Source organism: Stegodyphus dumicola, chromosome X2, assembly GCF_044657685.1.
Source record: "Stegodyphus dumicola isolate Sdum_Otavi_A_Nest chromosome X2, ASM4465768v1".
Lineage (NCBI taxonomy): Eukaryota > Metazoa > Arthropoda > Arachnida > Araneae > Eresidae > Stegodyphus > Stegodyphus dumicola.
The window spans coordinates 193,129,499-193,152,944 of NC_140781.1; the positions used below are offsets into that span (position 1 = coordinate 193,129,499).

A 23,446-nucleotide genomic window follows, 5' to 3' on the forward strand; every position below is an offset into this window, starting at 1 on the left:
TTAAAAAAGTGTAGAGGTGTATAACCATACATCCCACATGATACTATTCTATGCTAAGATGCCTGCTGTACTGTTTCCATTATCATAGAGAAATGAAAGCATGTCTCACATTCTGTATATGAAAAATCATCAGTTAGTTTATAGTATATTTCAATATATCAAGCAACACCACAGGGGCATTCTTTATTATATCAAGAAATAATGTGCATGGCACCATGAAAGACTGGCCGCTCTTTTAGAAAAGAAATACACTGTTGGTCATTGAGTATAGAGCCCTTTCTGTGCTGACCATCAACATTCAGTTTATCTGCATGTCATTATTTCAGCAATAATGTATCATTAGAACTCCACTTTTCTCTTGAGCATAGAGTTCAAGAGGCAGCTGTCTGGCTAATAGGTATGCAGCACGTAATATCAGTTAATGGTCTTTTTTAGAATATCGTTACCCTTGGGTGACCTAGGCTTGGATTAGCAATGTTACCAGTACAGTCACTTTGCTGATTATAAATTAACATGTTCACACCAGCATGCATCAACAGTAGGTCATGCTCAAATCTTCCATTAGGTGGTGTGCATCACTTGTGGAACATGCTCGAGTCTCCCATCAAATGGCATGCATTACCAGTGGGTCACGCTTGAATCTTGCATCAGGCATCATGCATCATTGCTGGATCCCTTATATATGAATATTCTATCAGACACTGTGTACCATTAGCAAAACCCTTGTCTTAAGAGATAGAGACTGTTCTTAATCTTGATGTATTTCTCTTGCTTTCATTTACAGATTTAGCAGACAAATCACTTATATCCGTATCCATGTTATCTCTATTTATACGGACAAAAATTAAAAAAGAAAAAAATGCTAACTACTTTTCCAGTTGCACTTACTGGAAGAAATGTGTAGTCAGGATGGAAAAAAGGGCATGAGTTATAACAATTTGCAAAGTAAGTGCATAAGCATTGTTTCCGGCAAAACATTTGCACATACAGCATCTGAATAAGTAACAGTACTGTGCTGCCAGCTCTATCACTCAGAAGTACTATGAGAAGCATGAATTCCAGTGCTACCTCATAGCAAAAAACATGAATATTGTTTCCGGCATGGATGGGCTAAGTGCAATAGTGTGGATGAGGTATACTGAAGAAGTGATAAAAACCATAACATACTTTACTCTAGCTACATGTGCCAAATTAAATAAAAAGTGCCAAGGTTCAGTTTGCATTCCAAATATGAATTAATTGCAGCAACAGTGTGCTAAGCAACCAATAAGCATTCTTTAACCTAAGTGAAGTATAAATAGTTTATAAGGTTCTGGTTTATAAGACTTCTAGATGAACTATCATCCCATTTTTACTTTATAATTTCAAAACAATAATTACGATATTATAAAGCATAAAAAATTTTGTTTTGTTCTTCATTGTGAAGATACAGAAACTAAAACTTATTAAAATTAACATTTGCTTCTTGCGGCTGGACACGCAACGATTTGCATTATTTATAAGTCAAAATTGAAATTTAAAGCTTAACAGTATGACTCAGCAGTCTCACAACTACAAAAGTAATTCATTTTATTTTAAGATAAATTCACCAGCTTGTAACAACAGCACTAAAGGCAAACATAATATAACAGTTTCACCACTGAGATTGTCAATCAATTTTTTAACTTGCCTCATTTGCATGTTCTGGTTCAGAGTAAAAGTGCAGGAAAAGTTCAGCATAAGAAATAACATATTTATAAAATTTTATAAATCTGGTGGCTTAATTTCAAAGTGTACGGTAGCTGTGTGTTGAATCATTAAGGAATCACCTTTGACAAAGCAATATTTGTAAAATTTAAAAAAATTTAAACTGGATGAATATAAATACAGTGCACAGAAAAACTGCAGCTGATTCTATTGATTTAAAAGTATGCATTGTTAAAAAATGGCTACAAAATCAGTGTTAATAGTTAAAAATATGTATAACTCTTTTTGATGATACGAGTGGTGACTTTACAAAATTTTGAAACGTCATATTTTGTCACATAGTTTACCTGTAATGAGCAAAACTTCATTATTGATATAGTTTTCTCTATTTTTCCATTGGTAATATATAGTTGTTGATGATGTTCATTTTGAATGTACAGTATCAACTGCATTTCTTTTTCAAGTCAGTGTTGACCTCAAGTTTTGACTTGGGAATTTTTGGTGATGTGTGACCCATGTTCCTCAGATGTTAGATGATCTCAGTCAAAGTTGATATTTGTTTGCACAAAATGAACATTTGAAAATGATAAACATTATAACTCAAAAACATTTTATAAAAGTAACAGTAATCTACAGTTTAAAGAATTCTGAAATTAGAAGAATATCTTCAAACTTATGCAGAAAAATTAATACTTGGGAAAAAGTCCCTTGTTATCTATAATAGAGCATGTTGTCTGCTTGGCATAGACTCAACAAGTGTGTTGGATCACATGAAAGATTTTTACATTTATTAAAAAGAATTCTGTTAAATTCATTTTTACCTCAAAACTTATACTGCCTCATTTTTTTATCTAAAGAGTGCACTCAAATCCTTTGTTGAGCTCAGATCAGGAGACTGGAGAGGTGTTTCTTAATCTATAAGGAACTTTTTACAACAAACATTCTTCAGCCACATTTACTGCATGCTTGTAGTTGTCTTTCTGGACTAAGACATCATTTTGTAGACTTGATTTTAATACACTGTCAAATTTCGTTACCTCTCAAAATGTCAACATATTTATGTGCATTCAGGGTGCCTTCAATGAAAGCGTATTTACCAGGTCCATTCCAAGACATGCATCACCTAATTGTAATACATCCTACTGCATGTTTTATGATCAGAACCACATTATGAGGAAGCTAAGCCTTTTTACTTTACCTAAAAAAGAACTTTTTTGCCATCAGATACAAATGCATTTATCATTGAATATTAGTTTTCTAAAACTCCCAAGTCTTTTTTTTTAAACACATATCTGCAAACTGCAGCCTTCTTTTTAATGTTTGCTTCACTAATGAAGGGCTTCTTCACTCCTGTCCTCCCATATAACTAAGACTTTGTGTACAAGTTCTTACGGTATGTGGTGTTACAAAAGCATTAGAGCATGATAAATGTGATCTGCAATTTCATTGCTACAAATAAATGAATTTCTTTTAACAGACCTTTCAGTGAGCCTATAGCTTCTTGCTGAAAGGAATTTATATTTACCAGATCGCTTGCACTTTTCCACCTGATTCGGGCTTCTTAACTACGTAGAACACAGTTGATATGCTTGAATAAAAATTTTTAGATATTTGTTTATGGGTTAATTTATTTCTCCTTAAGTTGACTATTTTGTCACAATCATGTAAAGACAATTCTTGTTTCTTTTCAGACACTGCATAAATCATCCAAGTATTTAACTGAGAATTTTTTTAAAAAATAAATGTACAAATCGCTTTCTTGCAACTTTCACTCGTTTATTTTAATGAACCAAATTTTAGTATATGTTGTCAGTGAATGTTGCGTTACTTTTTTCATCATCAAAATTTGCAATATCTCTGCTTTGAATACTGTAATAAATAGCTTGGTGGATTTTTTTTTTCATTTCTTATGTCAATTGAAGTGTTGCACCCCATCGACATTTATTTTTATGTAACTTATTAACAAAAGTTACCGCTTAATCAAGCTGTGTTCAGATACCTTTGTCTATAACTGTACATACATAAAGTGCACCTTTCCCCTACCTTACAGTATTCTCCATCATTTTCTTCAGTGCTTTGCTGATGTTATAAATGTCGCTTAGTATAAATGATTTTAAAGAAGTATATTACTAGTGAATATTTTTTTCAGTAAGTCTTGTGGGAGTACTTTTATCTGCACATAAATTAATGTGTGTTTTAAATGTTTACAGAAGTACATCTGCAGCAGTTTTTTTTTCTTTTTAAATTTGATTGAAATGAAACACTACTATCTAAAAATTATTTATATATAAATATATTATTTTAATACTCATAAGTTAGCTTTAGTATATTATGTATTTCATTTTAGATTTTTGGTGTGAATCTAGTGAGCAGTATGCTGGAATAGGTGAAGGAAGAGATATGTGTATTTCTGAGTCAACTAAATCGCTAGCTGCTTGTTTGAAAGCTGAAAGCAAGTTTTGTGATGCTGTTAAAGATATATTTTTAAGTAACAAATTTCAAAATTTGAATGGAGAAGAGATTTTCAACTATTTAATAATGAATGCAAGTCATGTATATGGAGTAAGCTGTACATGTTTATTACTTTATTTTTGGTATATTTATATCATTAATTTACACATATAAGTTAAAATCTTGATAATTACAATTTTTATTTAAATTTCTAAAATTGAATAAACTTTTTCCAATTCTTTTAAGCCAATGAAAATTGCCTAAGAATATTCATTTGCATGTTATCTTTTCTTAGAAAGATTTGTGGCAAATGTTTATAGATGCACTTGGAAGGAGACGAGCTGCTATTCCTCCAGATAAACGATTTATCAAAACAGAATGGCTTAAGGATCCTGTAGCTCGTTTGGTTCGATTCTTACTGCATTTGTCCCTGAAGTAAGTTTAAATTTTTATTACTGTATTATTACTTTTGTTACTGTATTATTACACCACTATGTCAAGTCACCTGTTTAATATGGAAACTTTCTGCTTAATTTGAACGCTTTCATGATTTTTTTTAGAAATGTCTTTATGGAACTAAATAATTTGTTTCAAAATAAAATACATATACTATCTTTTTATTAAATGAGATAATGTTCTTAACAATTAATTAATTTTCTTAACAATTTAAATAGAACTGCTATCAGTATTAAATTGCAGTACTATAAAGCAAATGATTGCTTTCCATCAATTCTGATAATATTTGAAGGAAGTTCGGAATGACAAAACAGCCTTTATGTTCATTTCTTGTTTTACATTGCATTTTTGTACTTTATAGACAGAAAGAAGGAAATTCTTTTGGCATTGAGTCATCAGATTCATTAAAAGATAGTTTAAGGACAGGCAGTATATCTTCAGATTCATCTTTAGGTATTATTTTATTTATTTTAATGTGTATTTTGGAGTATTAATTTAGTATTATTTGAGTTACAGATGAAGCATTTTATTTATATTAGTATCCATAATTTAAATAATGAGCACAGACTACATATCTTAAATTAAGCACAGAAATATGTAGAGTCATGATGGATCAGCATAGCCTTATAAAATTAAAACTAAAGTATTAATGTCTTGAAATATGCTCATTTCAGAAAAAGTCCATAATTAGATGTAAATAGATTAGATGTGTCCATAATTAGACCAGAAAGAGAAGGACAATACAACGTGAGTTATTCTTGAATAGCCATACAACCCAGAACAATTATTTGGGAAGTTGCTAAACTCTGTCTGTGGTGATAAACCTATTTTTTCACAAAAATGAATGGTTTGCAGAGGGTTGTTTTGTAGTAGCCTTCTTTAGAGGTATATATATGAGAATAATGCCAAGTAGCAGATATGGCCATAACTTTATCACAAAACAGTTTTTAGTCAATACTAGTCATCAAATAATCTGGTAAAAAAAATCTGTTCACCCATAAAAGAATTGAGCTAACCTCAGGGTGTATGGCATTTGAGTATATATGGAAATAATTATAATTTTGGAATAAAAACTTATTTTATTAAGAAATAAATTTAACATGAAAAATGAATTTTACGAAGAGGTAAATCCTTCCTTGTCAGCTAATATATGGTATGCGAGTTGAAATTTGGTACAGCATAGTGTTATTTATATTCTTTGCTGAAGGTTCTACCTGAAACTTTGTAATTATTTTAATTTACTAATATTCTCAGAAGGCTGCAGTTACATTCCCTAGATTTGTTATACTGATGATTGGCTCAAGACCATAGATGAATATTAAATCAATTTAAGTTATTGCTAAGGCTTTTTCTAGTGTGTAATCTAATCTTGTATGTGTCTGTAAGTGGCACCTAAGTACTTTGACAAGTAGTCATATTCAGAAGCTGTAATATTACTTATATGTTATTAGTAAGTGGATAATAAGGATTATGCAAGATCAGCTGGACAATGGTATTTTACGCTGATACTATTCTATACAATTATGGTTACATATATTATGTTACAATTATATATGTAATTTATCTTTTTAACAGAAATAAGTTTATATATACTCTTTTTAAACAATAAAGTTTATACATACTCATATAAATAATAACAGTCCTCCCAATTCTAGTGGCATAGTTATATCCATTTACAGAGTCTGGTGATTCCTATCTTAGAATCAAGAATCTGTGATGTATAGGAGAATTTACTGGCATTTCTCTTGAGATAGTCTTACTAATCTCAGGTTCATTCACATCTTCAGTTTCATTGCTTTCATTCCGATAATTATTTTGAGGTGTGAAATCTATCCAATTAGTTCCTCTAATGTTGTTTCTTCTGTTCCCTTCTATAATCTGCCATCTGTTTTTATAATCCTGTATGAATAATGTCTTTATGCTTCTCCTATGATTTCCTCCATTTTAGTTTTTCCCTTTCTCATTTATATATACTTGATGTCCCACCTTCAGTGTTTTTAATGGTCTTCCAAAAGTATAACTTTTTTTACAATGCTCTTCTGTTCAGTAAATGTTACTTTCCTTCTTCATTTTGTGTAGTTTGGATGAAATTGTCTTTTATACGCACCAGTTTATTTACTTTTCTTCCAAACATAAATTTTCAATGTCACTTAATTTCTATTTATCTATCAAAGTTAACGATATTCCAGTGACACTAAATATGGATCCTTATTGTCAACTGTGGCTTTTTCTAACATTCGCTTGACATTTGAATATGCCTTTTAACCATTCCATTTGATTGTGGATATTACGGAGTTAAAGATTTGCTTTCAAAATTCCATTTCTTTGCAAATTCTTTCAGATTTCTGGAATTATATTGTGGACAATTATCTGAATATTCTGCATCTGAATATATCTTGCAAAAAATGATTTCAACAGTTTTATGACTGCTATGTTTGAAAAAAACTTTCAAATGTTCAGTATAAACGTATTTGCTGGAGTAGTCTATAGTTAATAGGTAATCTCTTTCTTGAAAGTGAAAGAAATTATTTCCCAGTGCTTTCCATAGATCATTAGGTATTTCTATAAATATCATCAGTTCTTTACTATCAGCTTTGGAAACTCAAACATGCTGGACAATTTAGAAACAAATCTTCAGTTTCTTTTGACTTACTTCTGAATGACTGGTCAGTATATCTTTTCATAAACTTTGCAAGAGTACAACTATGAGTTAAAACTATGCAAGAATTTTTAAATATTAATATATTTAGTTCTGATAGTTCTTTAACCCTTTCTGTCACATCCAAAAAATTTCCTCTCCACATGCAGAAAAACTGAACGTAAACTGAACTGAACTGAACACCAGGGATAACTGAAACACCAGGACCAGACTAACTAAGTTTCACTGCAGTATTTTTTCCGTGAGCTCATTCGCAATAAAAAGTTGGGTGCACATCTGTGTTTCTTTTTTTGTTTTGTTGTTGTTTGTTTGTTTATTTTTTGTTTCTTATAGAAGAGGTTTGTTATCAACTAAGAAATTGTTGGGGTATTTTTCTGAAGGTAAGCGGTAATTATATTAGTTAGCTCTTTGATTCATTAGAGTAGTTCTCTTCACCAGAGACCTTGACAGATGTCGACAAAATATTTTACATTGCATTTGCCAGAAAAGACCTCTTTCATGAGCTTTATAAGTTTGTTTTAGAGATAAGGTTTTGCTGTTAATGAGTTTGAGGGATTCATCTGAAAATTGTTCATCTCAACAGTTTTTACCTGATACTTTTAACTGCATTATACAGAGGAATTTTACTATTTTTAGAACGATTTCAGGGCAATTTATGTTTAAAATTTAGAATCTATTTTTTTAATGTTCGATCTGGCCTTTTTTCTAGACTATAAGTCTGCAACCTATAAGTCTTCCATGATAGAAGGGCTTTTCATAAAGTTTCTAGGAGTACTGATTTCCATTCTTCTACTGCTTTCCAGAATCCATCAATCTTGATGAATCCTGTCCTGGTGCCTTTGCACTTATAAAGAGCTGTTTTCAAGAGACTAAAGGAGACTCCATAGGTGAAATGTTAGAGGGCTTCACAGGAATACATTGGAAAAGTTATATATGCAATACCTGTACAAATCTGCACTTTTTCGAGGAATGCAGTGATACTTTTTTGGAGTATGACTTGTTGCTTTGTCTTGATGCAATTTCTTTCTTTGAAAGTCACTGGGATAAAGAAATGGAATTTGTTCTGTAAATATTGGACATAAAACTTTCTATTGATTGTACGTTGAGTTGGATTTTAATATTTTTTCCCACTCTTAGCTTTAATTTCCCAATGTAAGAAAATCCTGTGACAATCGTAAACCCCTTACCGAAACATTCTTTACATTGAATTAACCAGATTTGTACATTTTTTCTTCTTCTTTTCGATAATAAATAGACTCTTTTTTGTTGCAGCCTTCAGGTAAATCCATGCTTCATTCAAGGGTCACGATGTATTTCCATTGCTGTCCTGCTAAATAATTTTCGTACAGAGTTCTTCAAAATGTTCTGCATTGAGCAACATGCCTTGATAAAAAAAGCTGATAAACATTATGTTAATGCTGCTGCTTATTTTTGCACTTTATAATTTAATTTTAATACCGTGCATTTCACAACATTTTTTAATTATGGAATACTAATATTTCTGTTCAGAAAACGGAAAAACATGCCCTTCAAACCACACTAGACCGTCAATCTCGGAACGCCTGCTATTGTTAGCTGGGCGAGTTCAATATACGCAGGTGAGAGGAATAGAAAGGAAAGGTGTTCCGCAATGGTTTCCAACGGAAATAATTAGATCGTGGAATGGCTTTCAGTGGGTACCAGGGGAAAAAGGTATATGCTCGCTGACTTATTCCCGAACCGTGGAAGGAGTTTCACTGCTTATTTTTATGCTCCATTTTTATTGAACATTTTGTTTAAAGACAGATTAATTTTTATCAATTTGTGAAACAAAGAAACAAAAAATTTCGTAGAGAAATACGTGTTTGCAATGTAAAATTGTATGCTTATTTAAAATTTGCTTAAAGGCATAACGTTTTGGCGAAATTACGCAATTTTGTTTATTCCAATGAAATTTAATATTTATTAGAACTCTTATGACGGTAAAGTAACAGATTATTACGTGAAGTTACAATACGTAAGTGTAAAGTTTTATTTACTTTAGCTATTGTAGAAAATTGTAACTGTGAAAAAAAGGGCAGACAATCAATAAGAATAATAAATAATGCACTTACTAATGAAACCCTAGCTACCCTCACAAAGCAGGAGCCCATTCATAGTAGGCGCTCAATCCTGGAACGACTGAAATTCCGTATACTCAAAATCCCTTTTCCTTTCTTCTCTTAGCTCATCCCTACTTTCACGTACCCTACCTACAAATCTTGGACTCTTCCAGCAAACAAGAGAATTCGTCCGGGATTGAGCGCCTACTTTCAAACCCCACCTTTTTTGTATGTGACAGTTTGAAAGAATAAGTTTAGAAGTAGCAGACTATATTTTACATTTCAAATAATAAGCTGTGGCCAGAAATTTTTATTCCAAAACATTTGCCCTTTTTTTTTTAATGTTTTATCAAAATCATTCAAAAAATGTGCAAACACCTTCTGTAACATAGTGATTTTTTAATTTAATTAGCCAACCTGTCAAAGTTGTGCATTCAGATTTTAAGTTCATTTTCTCTTGAAATATTTTGTCTTGAACCATGAATATTGGGCCTGTCAGTGGCATGTCCTCCCTGCAATGCTGATTCATGCATTCAATCATCCTTTTGAGGTGATTGCCAGTTTAGCATAATGAGTGATTTTTCTGTTATTCATTGGGAATGTCATGTCAGAACCAAAGAAGTTCCTTTTTTTAGTCATATACTGATGGCTTCCCAATGTCATACTTCTCACATAATTTTCAGGAAGTTATGCCTTGGCATATTTATTTTTTGCAACAATTCCATTTTTTGCTTTTTTGAAAATGAAATATGCTTTTGTTTAGCATATCCTGAATTCGAAAATCTTTTCAACATAATCAAAAATTCAGGCTTATTTTAGACTTACAATTTTTATAAGATAGTTGTAATAGTCTGCAAAGAATAATAAGCTGGATGAAATTAAAAAGTTCAGAAAGAGCGAAATTTGCTAGGTTAGCTGAATTTAAGTTCCTCAGAATCTCTCTTGCTTTGCTGCCAACAGAAGAAAACCAGTATGAACAACATCCTACTCCAAACAAATTGTATTGAAGCTTCACTTCTTGTTTAACTCATATAGAAACATCCTACAACCACTCAAGATCCAATAGTGTGGTTGTGTCTGATGTTAATACTATAGCAATCAATGTATTATCCTTGGCCATAGTGTGGTTTCCTAGCAAGCTGCTGTTAGAGAGTGATGTCCAGAAATCTCAGTTAGTCGGAAGAAAAATCACTTGTATAGCTCATCTGCTTTTTCTGGAGCATTATTTTTCTTATTCTTAAACTATAAAATATTTTTTTTTCTTTCTTTTTTGCTAGTGGTCCAAACATTATTTCTCTGGATATTTATTGGACATATGGATTTCAGACTTTGTACTGCATCATTTGAAATTTCAGTTGCAGTTATTCATGGGAGATTGTTCTCCAGATATAGGAGGAATTCCAGATTTGTGATGTGTAGACTTACTACCTTTCTCAAATTTTTTAGAACGAATATATTGTCCAGAGATTACAGCTAAAACTTTTAGATGTAATAAAGTTAAATGAAGGGCCAAACATCTTATTTGAGCAAATGACTTTGCTCATAGAAGTCGCTTAATATTATGCAGAAAAGTTTATTTTATTCCCTATTTTTACTATGCAAGTATAGAATATCAGCTGTTTTCTAAAAGCTGATATTTCGAAGTTTTATGCTGAAGTATTTAGGCTAAAAGAAGATAGAAAACTGAAATATATAGCATGGGCAAAACTGACTGAATCTGTTATAATTTGTCTCTGTGGACCTGTTATTGAAAGTTTACTTAATTATATGAATGAAGATATGTTTGAATGTAGAACATCCTTGAACACTGATAGCTTAGATCCTGCATAGATTGTAAAATATTTATTGCTTTCATACAAAAATGCCTGTGATGCTTTTTGGTCAGAAAAGTCTTCTGAAAGATTTTTTGATGAAAATTTTACGGATAATTTTTGAATAAGTGAATAGCTTACAAAAATTCTTTACATTCCATCAATTATTATCCTCCTCCTAGCAATTTCTCATCCCAAACACTTGTTAATTTGTATACTTAAAATTCTAATCTAGTCCTTGTAGAATTAAGCAAAAAGCCATTACCTACATCAAAGTTATTACTGATCGTACTGAACACGGATTTCTTAGTAAAGAAAAATATAAATGCAGCATTCCTGTCCCCTCTCTCCCCCCAAAAAAGCAAGTTAGCAATTATTTTTTAAAAGCTTAGGGAATTATAAATCTAGTCTACTGTGTGCAATGCTGTAGTAAAATATGAATTCATTTTTAATAAATTAAAAAAAATGCTAAGGAAATTGTTTGAAAATATGAGTATGTGTTTATTTCACATTAATATTCTGAATTATTTGAAAGTATGTCAGATTTTTACTCTGTGATAGTTTTCAAGATTTTTGGAATTGGCTGGCTGTTGAGGCATTTTTTTCTGTCTGATTTTAGACTTTGTACCTTAGAAGGTTCTAGCAGAATTTGAAGGCAAGATTTAAAGATCTATTGTTAATAGCTAAATATCCTGAAGGAAAAAAAAAGTGCTCATGGTATTAACACAGAATGAACATGTTTTGTGGGAAGATTGTGAGGAATTTCTCTTATCTTTTTCTTTCTTTCTTTTTCTTTTTTTTTAAAAGAAAAAACAATGAAACAAAGTTATTTAGTTATTTGAATATTCTGTTGGTGAACTCAGAAGTCTGTCTCTTAGCATGTTTATTTCTCTATCTTTTGTTTAGCACTTTTCACTATTCACAAGCATGAAAAACTGAAAAAGTGATTCTGATCTTGTCACATGGATCTGTAGAAAGGAAATTCTGTGTTAATTAAGATATTGAAAATCGACAGTTTAAAAAGGTACAGTCTTATGTATCTATCTCAGTGCACCACATATCATTTCATGAAAGTTTTTTTAGATGTATGCTCATTATTGATATTACTAAAGAAATACAATTATCAGTTTCTTCTGCACTTCCTAAATACATGCAATTTTTTAGAACTACAAGAATCTTTAAGTCAAAATTCAAAGATGAAGAGAAACTAACTGCAGAAGAAATTGATTATGTAAAGAGAAAGAATGGGATAGTGGAATAGTGTTAAAAATATTAAGAAATTAGCAGGTGAAGTAAATGCTTGCAAAATATTGATTTGCTTTTTAAAGTAAAACAACTTCAAAAAGATGCTAAAGGGAATAGAGTAAATAAAAATTAGTTAAAATATTCATAAAAATTTAATGTTAGCAAAATACATAAGTATTTTGTTGTTATGTATCTTTTCTAGTTTTTAATGTATAATTGTTTTGATAGCCATTTAAATTAGTGTAATAAATTATATGTATCTGTTATTTTAAATTGTAAAATTTCTTTAGATTGTCATTTTTAGTATAATAATTTTAATGCACATTAAAAAAAACTAAGAATATTTTAATAGTGACTATGTAAATCATATTTAAAATATGTGGCTATCATAAGCATAAAATATAAATGTTTCAGGAAATTTTCTAATTTACAACTATTTCCTTAATAATTTTTAGGAAATTGATTTTATTTTCGAATTATTTTTACAGTAATGTTAAATGTTGGACTATATTTACTAATAATGCATTCTGTGTGTACTTTTGTTTTATTCTTAAAATGATGTTACAAGAAAGAAGTCAATTGTATATAAGTAATTTATTCCATTTGCTGATAAATCTTTAATTCTTTTCGTTGATGGTTCTTAAAAGTACTTAATTTCCATGTACAAAAAATATGTACAAACCCTGTGTTAGCTTTAAAAACTTTCTGCTTGGTGCAGAGATGAGTTTTCCCCTCCAAGTGGAAAAGTTTTTATGACTGAGCATCACTTCATAACTTTCTTATGAAAAAGTTGTTAAAGCATTGAAAGATACCTTCCCAGATGTCTGTGAACCTAACAACGCAATACTTTTCTACTTAAAACTGATTTTGAGAAATTGGAAGGGTTCACCATTAGAAATGATTTCTGCATTCTCATATCATAAATTTGATTGCGGTGCGAGTTTTCTCACATTCTTTGTTGGTAACTACAATATTTTATTGCCGACTTTGTCCATTTTTTTCTGAACTCGGAAGAAAGAAGTGGCCTTTTTGATTCTTATATTATAAGGAAATCTAAGAGATTTCTAATTATATATTAATGGTAGAATATAACTTTTTACGACTTATTCCACCAAATAGTAAATATGTTTTTCAAACACTATGAATATTAACGTCATTAAAGATCGTTATAACCAAAGGAAAGGTAATTTCTAACTTTCACCAGTTTTTCTTATCCAAATCTAAAATTGGCCAGCCAGATTCCGAAGTAATGGTAAATTGTATAACAGCTTTAAATGCCAGACTTGGCCAGTTTTGCACTTTGGTTGTAGCAAATACTGTGTCTCCCCCAAAAAATATTTATATATAAATGTTAAGATAAACGAGCTGTAACATCATCTTCACATGTTTGAAAAATCTGTATGTCACATTTTGAGAATATAGAAATACCATTCTTTCACCCTGGCCACTTAACAATGGGCAAATCCTCATTATCATTATCTTCATTATTTTTTCCTAATCCTCCACTCCAAAAACTAATCAAATTTTTCAATGAGTAAAAGTTATCAAGTCTTGACTTTTCCCTATAGTACCAGTTACAGATTCAAATAAAATGTATTTCCAGCAGTTATCAGTTTTGCTACATCCATCATATAGTTTTCAAATAATGCCCACCTTATCTTCAGTGCAGGATGCATTTTGTTTACAACTCTTTATGCCGTGCTGATGAATTTTTGACTATAAAAGTTTCACCAATACCGAATTAAAAGAGTTCAGTCTATGAATTTGTGAAGTTTTGTCCTTCTGGGAAAGATTTTTTTTAAAAAAGATTATTTTATTACTAATCTGCCTTATTCAATGTCTACTAAGAACACATTCATTTCCCCCAAAATATTTATTGTTGCATAGCAGAGGTGCAGTAGCTTTTATAAAGAATATCACAAATCTTGGAAAAGATTTAAGGAATGCAAAACCCTCCCATTCAAAAGAGAGAAGCTGAAAAGTGTTTCTAGAACAGAAATAAAACAAACTGGTAAGGATAAAAAATTTCCATACCTAATAGGTGAATTACATGTATAGAGCAAAGCTCATAAGAATTTATTCACTACTTACTCATTTTTTAGTTGTGAAAAATTTCCATTGTTTCTTAAGCTTTGAACAGAGCTCTGTCTGACCAGTTACAAAACTTGAAGGGAATTAGAGAACCCATTCAAGTTTATTGTCTCAGTTGTCATGTACAGAATTATCCAAATTAAACTTCCCAAACTCAGAGGCCTGTGCAGAGTGTTGTATGGGTCATAATGTGATGAAATTTTAAAAACAGACACTTCAGATCATGCGCTCGAGATTTATTACACAAAAAAATTAGTACAAGAAGTTGCCGATAGTTGGCGCTGTAACACTAGTAATGTGCATATTGCAGCAACGTGATTTGCAGAAATAAAGCTTCTGCGCAACGTATCCAGAAGATGAGCCCTACAAAAGTGGAAGACAGGCCTTGCACAGGCAGTTGTTTCCAGCTTGCTGATGCACAATGACGACTTTGAAAGACAAAGCTCTGTTAGTGAAACTTTTCTACCAGAATGACGAGAACTCCTATGCTGCGATAAGAGCATTCCGTCAGCTGAAGATCTTACGCCGAGGACCAATGACACCACGTGCTCTACGAGACATGATGAAGAAGTTCAAAAGAACGGGACAGCTGGAAATTTTACCAGGTAGAGGACGACAGGTTGTGGAATCTGCACGCGTAGAAGACGTTGCTTTGGTGGTCGTGGACCCCACTAGCCAATCGCCACATGGTGTCAGTGTGCCAACTGTTTCTCGTGCTGTTGATATGCCATCTGGCGTGTGATGCATCGAATCCTCGGTTATTTTCCTTACAAAATCCATAGTCATCATCAGCTGTCCGATGGGGATCCTGTAGTTCGGGAAACATTTGTGTTGCAGTTCCTTGCCAGAATGGAAGTCGATGCTGCTTGGCCGTGGAACATCCTTTGAACGGATGAGGCCCATTTTCACCTGAATAGTCAAGTGAATACGCACAACTGTTGCATATGGGCAAGTGAAAACCCACGGGCAATCCATCGGATTGCCTTGAAGGGCCCATTAACCCTCCAAAGGTTACTGTATCGTGCGGTTTCACTGCAACATTCGTCATTGGGTCTTATTTTTTTGAAGAGGTGACTCCAACAGGGTTCAAAACCTGCTCTGTGACAGGAAAACTGTATCAGGACATGTTGACAATGTTTTTGATCCCTGAACTGCAACAACGTGGCCGCCTCCAGGACACGATATTTATGCAGGATGGTGCACCTACCCATATTCTTCGTGGCGTTCAACAGGTGTTATGGGCAACTTTTACCAATGCACGTGTGATCAGCCGCTGTTTCCCTACAGCTTGGCCTCCCTGCTCGCCTGATCTCACGCCATGCGACTTTTGGTTATGGGGATTCTTAAAGGATCGGGTCTACCGAGAACACCCAGCAACCTTGGCACATCCTGAAAGACGCAATTATTCAACATGTTCATGGAATTAATGTGGACTTGCTGCGTTCCGCTGTGGAACACACTGCTTTGCGAATGGAAAGAGTTGTGGAGAACCACGGCACACATATAGAACATCTGTAGAATGTCTTGTTGATCTGCAATGCCACCTATCGGCAACTTGTTGTACTAATTTTTCTTGTTTAATAAATCTCGAGCGCATGATCTCAAGTATCTGTTTTTAAAATTTCATCACATTATGACCCATACAACACTCTGCACAGGCCTCTGAGTTGGGGAAGTTTAATTTGGATAACCCTGTACATCATATGGTGCCCTAAGATGTAGTTATTATGTGCCCTGGTTCTTCAAGAATTGTGTGTTATACCTGACTCATATAGTCTTTGATTAGAAAACAGAAAGTGGGAGTGAGAGTAAAAAACAGTAATTTGAAGGTGGTTTCCATTGTCTTTTTTCTAACCACAGATTATTTTAAAGGTTTGTACTTTTTTAGTTAAAGCTTACCAAAATTCTGGAAAATTATGAAAATGCAAAAAAAGTTATGATTGATAATATCATAAAGTTATTTATATTTGATTTCCATACAACTATAGGTTTAGTACGACTGCATTAAATAACATTAATTATGTAGAAAACTGGACATTACTAAAACATTCATTCATTGTGTCCAGGGCTTTGTTAAATATGAAATTTGCTATAGCAAAGTTTAACTGTATTTTTATTTAACAAGGTATGATTTAAATGCAGCAAATGACCTTTAAAATAAGAAACTTAAATCTTAGAACACTTGCTCATTTAAAAATATACAGACGTACTGCTGTAATTTAACATATGTGCTATCGACATGTAAAAGGGCACCATCTTCCTCAGACTGATAATGTATTTCTGTATAATCATACCAATACTTATTTCAGTATGAGAATTTAGGGTTTTCTTAGTTAAAAATGTTTTCAATATTTTAACAATTTTAATATTATATATTAATTGTAATATTATTTAAACAAGTCATAACCTGAGACTATATGTCACAAATATTAGTAATAGCTTCTCATATACTACTTAATAGGAGTGAAGTTGCAATGGACTTGCACTATAAAGGGGCTATGCCTCTACCACTGTCCCACATACAAGTCTTTGGTCTGTTTGAGAAAACCACATGACTCATATATGAGCTGGTAGGTAGAGAACACGTAAGGCTTTTGTTGGCCATGAAAAGTTTGGTACAAGAATCAGTTATTTTCTTTTGGAAATGTAGTGAAATTTTGTAACCATTATTAACAAACTATTCATTACTTATATTAAGATTTTCTTTTAGGCTTTGCTGGTCCCTCAGATGCCACTAGTTTAAATACAAATGAAAGCATTGATGGATTTAGAGATGAAGCACAGTATGTGAACATTTTAATTTTTCATTATTTATTGTTCAGAAACTTACCTGGGACATTTTCTATCATGATACTTGTTTATATGATTTTAATTTTTATATGTTACTGAGGAACATTTTTGTAATTTTAACATTTTTTTAAACATATAAATATTTTTTTCATTTAGTTATATTACTAAAGATATAGCTGTTTTCTTTTAAGTTAAAATGTGCACATTTGTTAAAACAAAACTGATCAAAAGGAGAAATCAGTTTTTCTCTCCCTTTTAAGCATTTTATTGGTTACATGCATTGCTGTTCATTATTTGTGATAGAGATAAATAAATGCTGTATTTCATTAACTGGTTAAATTACTAGTATAAGAAGCTAATAAATAAGTTGAACCAAGAAAATAATTAATACTTTAAATAACAATGATAGTTATGCAAAATGTCCATAAACTGTCATTGCAATTTTAAAAATTCTCAAGAAATTAATTTTTTGAAGTATTTTAGTTTAGCGTACCGATAAATAAAAACAATAAAAATTTTGATCTAATTATTGTATTGTCTATGAAATGAAATAAAATGAAATTTGAAAACATGCTGAGTTTGGTTGGTTGCTCAAAATGTATGAAGTATTTATAAATCTAAATTTTGATAGTCCAATAATCTGCTATCATGTCACAGCTTGTGTATGCTAAATCAAAGCAAATCTGGCAACAAGTGTAACTAAGTAATTTTCTTGATGCAATTGGTAGCACTGTTTATGTTTAGAATTAAATTTGATTTTAAAGAATAAGTTTGTAATAAAAATTCTAAGGAGAATGTTGATTAGTATCCTATTCATTCTCAATAGTTGTTCTTAAATCTTATACTTAACTATTCATTGATTGCAAACTCAACTATTCATTGCTATTTTAAACATCAGTTTCTGTTATTTTTAAACCTTAAGGCAAATTAATGGACATGATGAATTCAAAGAAATAAAAGTAACTATAAAAGAGAAACATAATTTAAGTTAGACCATGTTTCACAATAAAGTATGTTTGTTTTGTTACTGTATTTAAAATAGAGGTTTCTTTCAAAAAAATAATGAATGTTAACATATTGTTTTAATTAATGATGCAAATCATATTGTCAAATAAAACTACACAAAAAAGATTTCCATTAAAAATTACAGTGCAAATTCAGTATTCATGAGATAGGTTCTGTATAATTACTTTACTGGACATTTGTAAAGTTTCATGCAAATAATATGTGAAAATGAAATAGAAAATTTTGTTTGTGTGTAAAACAAGAAACAAATTGTGGTGAATTTTTTAGTTCATTTGCTTTTTTCTGCCATTCCTCACATCATCAGGTGTATTATTTGTGTCTTACATTTCCACCTTCTCAACTGCCAGTGGAGTTATCAGTGCAAGTTTGTCCTCTTATTTTCCTAGGTTGCTCTCAGCAGTTGTGCATTTGATCAATATTACTTTCTTTTTAAATAAAGATAGTAGATTGTTTGCATTTGCTTTTTAGGAAATATACAATACACTGTTCTGTCTTCTAAATGCAATTTTAAAATAGCTAAGAAATGTGCGTGGGGGAGGGTAAAACCCTACACTATTAATAATAATCTAAAAACCCCGAAACTGAAAATATATGTTAGGACTTTCTCAAGAATTGAAACCTATCAGGTGCCTTTGTAAAAGACAAAGTTTATTTATTAGTGCAAATTAACATGTGGCTTAGGGTACATTAGGCGTCACTAACTTAAAATGAGAGGTAGACAAGGTTCAAATCCATGTTTTGAAAATGCCAACACTGATGTAAAAGTTAGAAAAAATGATGAAACCAGCAATACTGGAGCTTTTGACGCAGTGAAATGGGTTTTTGGAAACAGCAATGTTCAGGGTCTTTAAAATTTTCCTCCCCAGTGTTATTCCCAAAGTCATTATGAAGCTTTAGTTTTATTCACTTTAAAATCCTGATGCTTGATATTAAAATTTATTTATCATATCTTGAGATACCTTAATTGCTTTAAAACTCAGAGGTTTCTGAAATAAGTAAGAAGTTGGATATTTTTGCATTGATGCTCTTTTTATATATCTGCAGCTCTCTCTCATTTTGATGCATTTCTTTTTCAATTACACAATTTTATTTCTAGAAATACCAAAACACTGATGTCTGAAATTAAGCATCTTGAACATATTATAGCAATGCTAAGAGATCAAAATACTGGTCTTCAAAATATGCTATCAGATGCTGATGATGAACACAAAAAGCTGGTTGAAGAAAATAAAGTCTTGAAGGAGAACTTAAATAGGTAATAAACATGGCCATGAATATAATTTCATGGGTGTGAAATGTATTTATTATCTGCATATGCAATTTTAAGATTTAAGACTGCATGTTTTGAGAACTTACTAATATTCAATTTTGATTTCTTTCATAGACATGCATTTAGATGGATCCTCTACATTAACAAAACTGTATTTAAATATTAAACTTGTATAATTTTTCTTCTAAACTTTTAAATAAGTATTTTATCATAATATAAATTTATCTTTGAATTTTCCTACTTAGTATTCAATATGAGATTGAAGACACCAAATTAGAACTTCATAATTCTATGAAGCTGATGAAAAGGGTAGATATCATTAGTGAACAGGTAATACTTTTGTCTGATTGAACTTCTCTATTTTCCATTCCAAGCTTACTAATAGCTTTCTAGTTAAGAATGTTTACTGTTTCTTGATAACATTACTTACTTTTAATAACTTTACTTGTTTACTGTTAAACAATGTTACTGAACAGATACTGTTTTTTTATTGGATTTGTTTCCTCTGTAATACAAATGTATTACTTTGTTATGATTTTTGTGATATGTACTCTAAATCCATGCAAACTGGCATTAATTTTTAAATAGGGCAACTCTCTCCAACTCTTCAAGCAGATCTTTTATATTTACCCCATTCCCATTCACCTCCTATATTATGCTATGTGCTCATGATGTGCATATAAAATAACATTGTCCTTTTTATTATATTTTGGATAAAAACTCTTTTCCTTCCAAAATTTTATAATGTGTTATTATTTGTAAAACATTGCTTTATAGAGGACTGCCTTAAGCGGATGGAATATTTTTTTAACAAACTAAAGAGCAAGCCTATTTTGCTTGGTCTTAGGCCAGTCCCTAGGAACCAATGCAGCATTTAACATATGGAAATGTATTTAGTTGCTTTTAAATAATAAAAACAAGTTTAATGTTGCACACTTTTTTTTTCTTTTCCCCAGTTTAAACAATGCATACCTTTCACTGGTGATTTACCTATCACATCAGTGCTCTATCTTCATGAATTAATATAACGTTTTTAATGTAATGTTAAGATAGATTAAATGTCCTTGACACTCCCACATATATACAATTGATGTTCAATGGATTTGTTTCAGTTTAAAATTGCCACTGATAGCTAATCGGTTTTGCATGTAAGATAGTTATTATTGTTCACTGTAGCAGAAATGTTCTTTTTTTGCTGTAATTTATTATTGAGAACTGAAAATGCTGCTTTCATAAGCAAGCCAGGAACTTTTGAAATGCTGATCAGATGCTGTGCCAATGAATTACTATTGATTAACTAAGTATTGCTTAGTTAACACTCAATTTTCTGCCAACAAATTACTGCCTTCAATTTCATTAATATAATTAAGTGTGAATCTTATAAATGAAATAATGCTAAATGTTTCCATGAAGAAACAAACATGCACAAAAACTACAATGATAAATTATCTGAATAAAATAATGATGCAGAGAGGATTTAATAGAAAGTAAAAAGTATAAACAACAAAGACAAAATCATGGATTGAGAAACAGAAGAAAAATTGTAATAGTAAGAGTAATACTGATACATTAAAACAAAATGTAATGGAAATCTTTAGTATGTAAAATATTATAGATATTCTTTTACATTTGGTTTACTCAACGGGACTAAGTTCAAGATATCTAGATGATTAGTCTTGTTAGGATAGGGGAATGGTAGAGTAACAATGAGGTTATTGCTCTACCATCCTAATTTTATGGAGGGAGCGTTAGTGTCTTCTAAGAGAAATGACCTTTACTGCATTTGCAGGTCCACTAGAGGTGGCTAAGGGCATAGAATAATAATAATTTATTTGCATTTAACTGCTGTTGGTTAAGCATGCTGACTGCATATTTCTTTTCTTTTTTGGGGGGGGGGGTCTTGTATAAGATGCAATGTAAATAAATCCCATCTTCCCTTAGAAAATCTTACATATTGTCATCTGTTCCATAAACAAATACATGTTGAATGCTTTGCTGGGGAAAGGCGGAGGGGGGGAACAGCTCTTGCATGGAGGCAGATGTGAGCTTCCAGGATTTCATTCTGGTTTACACTGTATTCATGCTTTATATTTATTGTTTTCTTTTTTGTATGAAGCATGCATAGCTCTGTCTGTGTGTCAGAATTTATGTCCAGTTGAATTGCCTCATGAGCAAACATAGGTGCATAAGTGCAATTATTGGCCAAATGCCTGGGGCACCTGTGGGTAGCACAATGATTTTACAAAAATTTCTATTTCGGTTTTGATGAAAAATCCTGAAGAATGAAATCCGAGAACCCTCTCTTTCTACTATAGTCTATTTTAAAATAGGCACTTCAAGGATATTGGCAGCCATCCTCATTTGTGACTGTAATACATTTGATCATTACTGCACAGAACTTATTTTCTTCACTTCATTTGAGACTTATAGTTCAAGTCAGCTTTCATTCATGCACTTTTAAGGAAGCTAAATAGGTTAAATGAAAATGAAGTAGGGGGAAAATTAATGAAACAAATTGTCTGCTGCAGCTATCATTACTAGGCAAGCCAGGCAGGAGAAAATGAACTGGAATTCCTACTTTAAAATAACGGACTATGCCATTGTTTTGAGAGGACTTTCGAATAATCAGATTTTTATATATACCCATTTCATAAAGGCACTATTAAGCAATGCGTCACCAAGATGGTATAGTGGTTAGGGGAGCCTGACTGCAATACAGAAGAGCCTGGGTTTGAATCCTGGAGAAGGCATAGTTGTAACTGTCCATCCCTTCATAGCAGGCAATGGTGGGTCACCTATTAGGTGTCTCCATAATAAAGAGACCACCACATCTGGTCTTAGTATAGATTAATGGACTCTGTTACAAAAACTGTGACTGTTCACAATCTGCCATTGAAAAAAAAAACTATTAAGCAATGCGAACATATTTATAAACACTAGATTTCGACCACCTTTTAGTTCAAGTTGCCCATTCAACCAGTCATTTGTTTGCAAGGGATTGAGAGGTAGAAATGCTGTAGATATCTGATAAAGATCTTTATTAAGTTTCCTGTGCATTGGGAAAACTTGATACCGATAGGCCTGCAACTGCATAAGGAGTAAATCTTAGCTACTTCAAAGGCCCACCAGTAACTGCACCCTGATAGAGTGAATACCAGCAAACAGGCTAGCTGTATAGTTTTTCCATGGCTTTTCACACATGTACCATAAATACAAACCAGTTTTTCTTGGAACGTCCTCCACATATACATCCTCTCAATTTCGCAAATAGCTCTCATGTTACATTGTCATTTTTAATTACATAAACTAAACTAGTTTGTAATATCTACAGGTTTCACTACATAAATAATTTAAGATACCTTTTTTTCTTCATGTAATTCTTACTCTTTCTTCATTGCAAGCTGGTTTATTGTTTGAAGGTTAAGTACTGGTTCAGGGTTTGTGAAACACAGTGTCTCATGTTGAATCATCTAATTAGTTTTATTTCACTTTGGCTAAATTTTAATTCTCATTAATCTTGTACTCAGTTATCAAACCACTTCTTGCAGCTGTATTATGCAATTTCTGTGCATTAAAATGACTTTCACACAATTCATTTCAAATCTTATAACAATGTTTTGAGGACTGCTTTTGTAATGAAGTTATTTATTTGCATGTATGAAAGTGTATCTTAGATATGGTATGGCTTCACTAGAAGCTGAGCAGCTAAAGATTAATGAATACTTGTAGTTTGTCCAGGGTTCAAACTCAGATGAATGAGTTGGGTGCTTGTTTGGTTTTCCCTGTGTGTAAAGTGAATATGAGCCAGTTACCTTAGAAAAGTCCTCCAAGAAGGCATACCTTAGAGAGGTTGTCTTCGTGTGCTTTGCCATACTCAAAT

General features: G+C 31.8%; 1 protein-coding gene across 1 annotated transcript in view; it reads left to right on the forward strand.

Moving 5' to 3' along the window:
• The window catches only part of LOC118181527 (uncharacterized), a 218,835-nt gene that overhangs the window by 33,474 nt on the left and 161,915 nt on the right, over positions 1 to 23,446 (forward strand). Inside the window, exons 5-10 of the mRNA XM_085809773.1 lie at positions 4,034 to 4,248; positions 4,433 to 4,572; positions 4,955 to 5,046; positions 17,191 to 17,263; positions 19,393 to 19,551; positions 19,812 to 19,896. Coding sequence (XP_085665899.1) covers positions 4,034 to 4,248; positions 4,433 to 4,572; positions 4,955 to 5,046; positions 17,191 to 17,263; positions 19,393 to 19,551; positions 19,812 to 19,896 — 764 coding nt within the window. The remainder of the gene's footprint in view (positions 1 to 4,033; positions 4,249 to 4,432; positions 4,573 to 4,954; positions 5,047 to 17,190; positions 17,264 to 19,392; positions 19,552 to 19,811; positions 19,897 to 23,446) is intronic.